The sequence below is a fragment of the Fulmarus glacialis genome, unplaced genomic scaffold, assembly GCF_000690835.1.
Source record: "Fulmarus glacialis isolate BGI_N327 unplaced genomic scaffold, ASM69083v1 scaffold152, whole genome shotgun sequence".
Taxonomy (NCBI): domain Eukaryota; kingdom Metazoa; phylum Chordata; class Aves; order Procellariiformes; family Procellariidae; genus Fulmarus; species Fulmarus glacialis.
In genome coordinates this window covers 32,851-41,623 of record NW_009198162.1, presented here as the reverse complement: position 1 = coordinate 41,623, position 8,773 = coordinate 32,851, and the positions used below count along the sequence as shown (strand labels likewise).

Here is an 8,773-nt window from a genome sequence, read left to right as displayed (position 1 = left end):
CTTAATGATTCTATGATTCTATGAAAGTGCTTGGAAGGGACAGGAAGGCTCAGCCAGGGAAGAGAGGAGCGAGCGTAATGGAGAAGGAGAAGGGGCAAGAATGATGTTTTGGGCTCTGCTGAATCACCTCCTTTTTCCCATTTGCTTTCGCAGCTCCAGGCTCGTGCCCAGCTGCGGCTCGCAGGGCTCTTCCCCTCGGCATACTGGTGCGGGCAGGCGCTGGTGGACGTCCCGCTTTTCTGGACCCTGGTGTGCCTCATGTTCGGGGTCGTGCTACTCTTCAACCGCATCTGCCCCTTGCAGGCCAGCACTGTGCTGTCCCTGGTGAGCTCTTTGCATGCGGGAAAACGGGCAGACATAAATCCCCCTCCCTCATTTCGCAGTGAGTTTTTGCATTAAACATTTTAATAGAAACAGGCTGCTCCTGGCAGGTGTTCATATACCCACATCCATCTCCTAGTCACTGACATGTCTCTCTCTCCAGATCATTTGCGTCATTGGTTATGGAGTATCTCTTGTCCTCCTCGTCTATTTAATTGCCTTTAAATTTCGCACGGGACGAAGCAATCGTTACATTTGGTCTTTCATCTTCATTATGGTAAGTGAAGTGAGTCTTCACTCTGAAGTGTTTGATTTACATATCTTGCCACCTGAGGTTTCGCTTCAAATATACTGATATTCAGCAAAATAACCCAATCAGTGACAAATAGCTTATTTTTTAGCAACAATACATTAATATTGAAAATACTTTTTCTGCTTTATTCCAGGTGAATGTCACTCTCTATAGGCTCAGTGACCTACACGAAGCACTTTACTTAACCTTCACTACTTTGATTCCTGTGTTTCCACTGCTGGGCTGGTTGATCATCTCTAGACCAGTAAGTAAACATGTCCTACTAAATTCAATAATGGTCCTAATGGTGCAAACTGGAAAAACAAGAGGCGCTTTCCAAATTCCCTGTCTCAAAGAGCCAACTGTCAAAAAGGCAAAGAATGAGAAAAGACAACAGGAGAAGAAAAGCTCCAGACTGGGGAGTGAGAGAAGGGACCAAGATGCCGTAGCGTGTCCAGAGAAGGGCAACGAAGCTGGTGAAGGGCCTGGAGCACAAGTCTGATGAGGAGCGGCTGAGGGAACTGGGGCTGTTTAGCCTGGAGAAGAGGAGGCTGAGGGGAGACCTCATCGCGCTCTACAACTACCTGGAAGGAGGTTGTAGCGAGGTGGGGGTTGGTCTCTTCTCCCAAGTAACAAGTGATGGGACGAGAGGAAATGCCCTCAAGTTGTGGCAGGGGAAGTTTAAATTGGATGTTAGGAAAAATGTGTTCACCACAAGGGTTGTCAAGCATTGGAACAGGCTGCCCAGGAAAGTGGTTGAGTCACCATTCCTGGAGGTATTTAAAAGGACTGGGAAGAGAGAAGCAACGATGGAAAAGGTCAGTCTAACCTGGCTGATTTGAGGCACCTCTGAATTAGCTGTAGCCAAGGAAGCTGCAGCTCTTTGAGGCAGTATGAACCCAAAAAAATAAGTGTAGATCAAAGCTCCTTAATCCCATCGCGTAGAAAAGCTAAGCATCCCTACATCCCACACTTGCCCCAACCCTGCACGGAGGCACAACGTGCTAAGGAATTTTTCTAATTGACTGATTTTTTTTTTTTTTCTTGTAGCATTTCACATGGTTTTACAATATTTATCTTCCTGAATCATGGAATCACATCTTCATAGCTGTCTTTGCAGTAAGGAGCAATTTGATGACAATTGTTTTGGAAAGGATGACTCTTCTAATGTGATGGACTTGCACTGGGCTTGTATAACTCTCCCCATAAAGAAAGCATGGGTTATGTGGTCAAAGTTTCACATTAAATGTTGGCAGGGGAGGTACATCCAAGTAATCACAGGCTTGTGTCTCATGTGACCCCTGGATGCTGTACCATATGTGGGAAAATGGTGGGGGGATTAAGTGGAGCTCATGTACAAGGCAGAGATATTATTAACTAACTAATCAGTCCAATGCTGCTTCTACAAAAGAAAGATGTGATCTCTGATCCTGTAGGATGTCTGCTGGGGTGCAGATTATCTGAGCTAAAACTGCAGTATGAAGTCAAGGCTTTTACAAATGATCAGCATATGAGATGGAAATGTATGCGAAGCATCAGTTTAACAGCTTCCCCTTTTGGACCTTTTCAATAGCTGAAGTAAATGAGATAGGTCCCTGCATCCCCTTATAATTAAAATTAATCAAATGTGTTGTTACCTTGTCTCCATACAAACCTAATTCATTATTGCTTTTTAGCCTTACATCCATTGTGTGATTTTTGCTTTTCTCCTGCGCTGTTTGGAGATGAGATATGGAGAAGCAGTTACAAGACTTGATCCCGTCTTCAGGTGTGTCCTTGGCAGCCGGGTGCCGGGGTGCCTTGCGAGCCACCGTTATCCCGGTCTGCAGGGCAGGCTCGGTGCCGCACGGTCAGGCAGGACCCTCCTGCTGACCCCTAACAGCAGGAGAGAACTTAAAAACATTTTGCAAAGTGTGGCTCATATTTTTAGTTTTAACTAGTTTATCTGGAGGGGAGGAAATAGAGAACGAAGGGAGGGATTTTTTTTTTTATTCCTTTGGGTCATTATAGTTTCCGACTTTACTGGAGTTTCTCTGAATGTGTCTGGAGGCAAATTCCCACCCAGTGTGTTGCAATAGGAGGTCAGTTGAACTACAATGTCCTAGAGAGAATAAAAAAATGTGATTTAAGCTTTTTTTTTTTATTGAGCTTCATAGCTGAGGTTTCAGGACACTTTGCTACAGCTGGCTAAATTAATAGTTACAAATTTAAATCCAACGTTTTAACTCCTTTTCAAATGTGTCAGCATTGCTCTCTGAAGGATGCAGACTTACCCTAAAGCTTCGTCAGGATGGGGTCATCTGCTACCTGCTCTCTGCTTATCTGTTACCAACAGCACACGACAGACCACCTGAGTCATGTGGGAGAAGATTTGCAAAAAATACTAAGTCGTCAAACATTAACAAATGTGACTCAGCTAGGAGTTAGATGCCCAAATAGCATTGAAAACCTGCCCCGTGTCTTTTAATTCTCCTTGAAGAGATCATTGGCATGTGTCGAGCAGGGGACCAGTCAATACTTAGTGATGAAAGAAAAGCTAAAGCTGACCTTTTTCTCATGCATGCCAGTGGTTTTTTTTTTTCCCCCATGAATAAGTATTTGAGCAAACACTGCCTGTGGAACAGCTCCCTGAATTCAAATAAATTTTGTGGGGCGCTGCATTGGCGCTGCCCTGGGAACAAACTTGTAAAACCAAGCCTTTTTGGAAGCGATCCCTGGTGACACCATCTCTCCTCCTCCGCTCGTAGGATCCAGCAGAGGAGAGCAGTCGCCCGCCAGAACAGGGACCTCCCTGGGGAGGAGTCCCCAGAAGTCCAGGCAGAGAGGGAGAGGGTGAGGACCACGATGGTCTCCCTGCAGCAGGAGGAGGTGAAACCAGCCTTCTGGCTTGTTTTCTTTTCCATTCTCCATCTTTGGGTCTGTCTCTGCTTTCTTAGCTCATGCACTTATTTTTTACTGATCTCCCGATGTCCAAGTGCACATCTCACCATCCAGCCCAGTCCCCCTGGCAGCAGAGGGAGTTTAGCTGGCACTAAATTTTTATTTCAGTTCTGCTTTTTTTTCCTTTTTTTTTTTTTCCTGTTGCTCTGTTTTCTGGATTTTTAATTTAGAAATTTTCTCTGTAAAGAGTCATACTTAACCGTAAGAACAGATGAGCTGTCTCATGGGACAAGAGGAGAGTTTTTATTTCCCACTTCATCTCTTCACAGGAATCGGTTATCATTGTCAACAGTTTGCGCAAGGAATATGAAGACAAGAAAGCCAGTTCCATCTTTAAGAAAAAGAAGAAAGTTGCTGTCAAAAACCTCTCTTTTAATGTTAAAAAAGGTTCAAGTATTTTGCTGCACCCCCTATAAATGACTAAAATCTAATGTGAAGGTCGCATTTGGAGACCATATTTTTGTCAGAACTTTCTTGTGTGCAACCAGACCCAACACACCTGCGCTCCTGTGTTCATGGCTTTAATTTAGTGGGATAAGTTAATGAACAATACTTTCAGATATTGCCTAACACACAGCGAAGAAGGTCTTATTAACAATAATTATTATTAACAGTTCCTGCATATTTTTTTCCAGGGGAAGTATTAGGTCTGTTAGGACCCAACGGAGCTGGAAAAAGTACAACTATAAACATGATTTCTGGAGACATAACGGTGACTGCCGGGGAGGTAGGTGATTCCTTTGGAGCGTTTGGGCGTTGATCTTGATGCCTTTATAAATGAAGGATGTGATAAGGCAAGCTGGCAATGCAGCCCTTAAGACAGGGAATTTATGTACGTGTAACCCTGGATATTTACAGAAGTAAGAAGAAAGTGTTGATTTACACAAAGCGCATTCTAGTTTTCATCAAAATCACTGTTACAGATTTAAGGGTTTGAGCTACACAAAATCTTCAGTGTGCATTTGAAACCCATTGTGAAATTTCACAAGCCTTGTAAGAAATGTTAACATCTTAAAAAAAAAACCCCAAAATCATAAACAGCCTTGCAAAACCAGGAAATTGAAAACGAATGTGAACAGGGTTGGGCTAGTAACAATACATCACTTAATTATGTGCAGGATGATTAATGACATGTGCTGGGGGAGGGGAAATACCATTGCTGTTACAGATTTGGGACTGAGTGTTTGAAATAGAAAAGTATTGCTAGAAAAAGAAAGATAGTCTCATGTTGGTACTGTTACCCAAAGTTTTATGGTAGTAAATACTGTTTGGTTTTGTGAAAAAGCTGTCCCGGATTCAGGTGAGCAGAAGCCACGGTAGATGGAGGTGATCACTCCAATGACGCTGGACTTCCTCTCCCATGTGCTAATGAGGTTCCTCACAAGACATTACCGCGTTTCCAAGGGGTTCATTGATTCACCCCAGAACAACACACTACAACTAGGGAGGCTTGTGTGTTTGTGCAGGTGCTGCTCACGGGCCGCGATGCAGCTGCCTCCTCCCCAGGGCAGCGCAGCCTGGGCTGCTGCCCGCAGCAGGACCCGCTCTGGCCGGACCTCACGCTGCACCAGCATCTGGAGGTGTACGCTGCCGTGAGGGGGATGAGGAAAGAAGATGCGGCTGTTATCATCAACCGGTACAAAGCCAAATGATTTTAAGCTTTCGGTTCTTCCTCTCTCCAGAGGTATAGGGCAGGGAAAGGTTTTTCTGCTGACAAACCCGCGAATAAAAGGCTGCACCTTCAGTGCAACTTTACCTTGGAGAAACAGGATCTCCTTCTGATGAGATCTGCTACTTTATACTGTTCTCAATCCCTTGTCTATGAAGATTTTCATCCTGGTTTATCTAGAAGACTTCAGAAAACATTCAAACTTGCTCCAGTTCATGGTCAGTTACATTAGTAACTCGCTTCTCTCATTAGCTGGACTTAACTGTCTTGAGTTTCTGCAAAAATTCCTTAATTTACCATCTGAGTTAGGAACAAAATGACTAAGTAACCCAAGGTGATGCATATCAGCCAAAAAAAGTATGTTACTCTCTAGTTCCTCAGTACCCCCGACCATGGTGTTAGCAGACACGGCCATTTCAGTATTTTTCCTTTCCATTCCCCACAGCATGGCAAAGGCCTTGGACCTCCAGAAGCATTTAAAAACCCCAGCTAGGAGGTTGTCTGCTGGAGAAGCCAGAAAGGTACGTGTTTGCTACTTGAGCAAATCCTGCTCGCTCTTCTTGAACTCGGTGTGCAGAAAAACTTCATTCAAGCTCATGGGTGCCTTGGGTTCCTTGTCCTGGTGTCAGTGAAAGCAGAATATAGTCCTTGATGTTGTGAAAGTTTTTTTTTGTTTGTTTCACAAAGTAGAAATTTCCTTCTTGGAGTGAAGCTTAAAATCTTAGTTGAACAAAAATTTCTGGAAATTCAGTGTGCTTATGAAAAATCATTACGGTTTTGAACATGGAAGCACGTACAGCAGAGTGGGTTCCTGGCATGATTTGTTTTCATCAATAGCTTTTTAATCCAGCCTGGCAGGTTCCCCCCTCTCCTCTTTCCCCACTCTCCCGCTGCGTGTTTAATAAATGCTAACCACAAATTGGATTTACAGGGTAATCAACTCTTTATGCCCCATCGCGTGCATCTGCCAGTAAATGGGATGGAAAACCACTTTCAGAACTTTGGCAGGCTTGGGAGTTTTGGGGAAAGCTGACTTTGGGAGATTAAAATGTTAACTAAGAACACCTGAGGTGTTTGGGTTTTTTTGTTTTGGAATCCCTGTTCCTCCTGCTTTTTGTAATCAAGAGCTTCAGCTTCTAAAAGACTCACAGGCATTAAGATGTAGCAGGACAACTCACCAGTTTTACAGGTAAAGTAAAAGCAAACCTGACCTGACCTCGGTGCCTTTCCCCTTTCAGCTGTGTTTTGCGCTGAGCGTCCTGGGAGATCCGAGGGTGATGCTTTGGGATGAGCCGTCACTGGGCATGGACCTGAAAGGGCAGCGCCGTATGTGGTGAGCAGCCCCGTTTTGGCAGAACTGAGAAGTGTATAACAGACCTAACAGGGTGGCTCTTGCCCTCACAATTGTAGTAACCGTTGGGCGAGCAAAGAGGTTCTGCCTCGGTGGCAGAGTACATCTGTATTTTCCCTTTTTCCTAATGCACAGGGGGTTGGGTGCCACTCGCTAAACTCCTTACTCAGCAGGCAGTAAGTCCTTGCTAACCATCAGATTTAATCTTGATGGTAGTGCACCTAAAAAATCTGTGCAGACTCCAGCTGAACCCATGCATTTGGTACAAAAGACACAAATTCCTGTTTTCCTCAGAGCATGAGGAAAAAAGCATAGGTAGTTCTTCCTTTTCATCACTCAGCCCTAGTGCTTGCTCTAGCTTTTCATCAACAGTTTACACTGAAAGTGTAAAATCTGGAAGGATGCTGACATGACAAATTGCAACATAGCATTGGCATCCACATGTCATCTTTGCGCAAGATAACTGCAGTCTTTTAAATAGTCATCCATTTTTTCTTATAATTTTATCATTTCAGTTGTTTTTTGGGAGGGAGACATAAACCAGGAGATTTTCTTTGGCTATTCCTGGGAAGTAACTGCCATCCCTCTGTTCCCAGGAAAGTGATTCAGACTGCCATGAAAGGCAAGGAGCGGGCAGCCGTCCTCAGCACGCAGTACCTGGAGGAGGCAGCGGCGATGTGCGACCGGGTGGCCATCCTGGTGTCGGGGCAGCTACGGTGGGCACCAGGGTTGCATCGCTCACCGGGATGCCACCTGATTTTTTAGTCTGGGGTTTTTGTTTGGTTTGGTTTTTTCTTCTTAATCTAATAGAAAATGTGGGTTTGGTTTGTCCCAAGTGGGTAACAAACATAGTTTCATGAGGAGGGAGGTGGTTTCAGCAGCACGGTATAAACAGATGATGAATAAGAGGACGTACATCTGCTGCTCGTATCCAATGATTGCTTTATTTGCTGCTTATGATGATTTGAGCACTGTTTTCCCTCCTCTGCAGGTACATCGGTTCCCTTGAGGATCTGAAAAGTAAGTTTGGCATGAGTTACCACCTAGAAGTCAAAATGATGGACACTGGGCAAAGCGATGCTCTCCACGCCGAAATTCTGCGCCTCTTCCCGCACGCGGCTCGGCAAGAAAGGTCATTACCCCGTGGGCTGCACACCCAGCCCGGGCTTGTGCTGGGACGCTCTGTTGCTCCTACTGACCTTGCTCAATAATTTACCTGGGAATACAGTAACCCTACCAGCACCCCCTAAACCTTGGTGCTGAGTCACGAAATGATGAATTCATTTTTTTATTACATTTTTAGGACTACTTCTTTGGTTATCTACAAAATACCAATGGAAGATGCACTACCTCTGTCCCAGTCTTTCTCCAAGCTAGAAGCAGGTAAAAGGAAACAATCAATTAAGTATGAAGATTGCTTTCAAATTATTTATATGGATTCATTTTTTAAGGATGCCTTTTCCATCCTTCCGCAGCTAAACAGAATTTCAGGCTTGAGGAGTACAGCTTGTCATTGCACACTTTGCAACAGGTATGTTGATGTAGTAGTTACAGGTTAGAAGATGCCTGTATAAAAACAAGAAATAGCCTGTGACCTGCGTAAATACTGTCAGTCCTTGGCAATAACGGGGTTGTTTCTGCTACGGCGTGTTGCAGGTGTTTGTAGACCTCACCCGGGACCCGGAGGAGCACGACCTGGATGCGGCATCTGACGGGGCTGTGGAGCGGAGACCGCTTCACCCCTGAGCCCCAAGAGCCACAAAGGAAAATATTCAGCATATTTCATCAGTGTTACTGATACGTGTGATCGGGTGCAGCCCTAGGACTTGGTTACCTGTGTCCCATCACATACAGCCTTGTAGGTTTTCTGCCTCACAAAGAAAAAAAAATATTATTTTAATAAACAAAGCTTTTATCCGCCTGCCATTCATCTGTACCCCTGCTCAGAGTGTCTCATGAAGATTCGCTGTGCTGAGGAATAACCCCGCCGGGATGAATTGCTGGTCCCAAGGCAGCAAGGCAGGCACCGCCGCCCTGCATGGGGGGCTCAGTTGTTGGAGACAATCATGGGCAGACTCGGCTCTGAAACCCTCACTCATCCGTGGCAGGAGGACACCAGAGCTTTGGCTCGCTCAGTCCTGAGAAGCATCCTTCTGGCTGGTGTCACGCAGCCAACGAGGGTGGTCCTTTCCGGTGGAGG

At 45.0% G+C, this 8,773-nt stretch overlaps 1 protein-coding gene across 1 annotated transcript; it reads left to right on the top strand.

Annotated features, from left to right (window-relative positions):
- Positions 1-153: 153 nt before the first annotated feature.
- Positions 154-8,319, top strand: LOC104073120 (ATP-binding cassette sub-family A member 9-like; the record flags this gene model as incomplete). The annotated part of the gene is made up of 14 exons (XM_009572795.1): positions 154-324; positions 485-598; positions 768-878; positions 1,664-1,732; positions 3,823-3,940; positions 4,189-4,280; positions 5,020-5,189; positions 5,668-5,743; positions 6,461-6,555; positions 7,170-7,289; positions 7,565-7,705; positions 7,877-7,956; positions 8,049-8,104; positions 8,230-8,319. Coding segments are annotated over 14 exons (1,503 nt in total), but the record flags the coding sequence as incomplete, so codon positions are not given.
- Between the last annotated feature and the right edge of the window lie 454 nt (positions 8,320-8,773).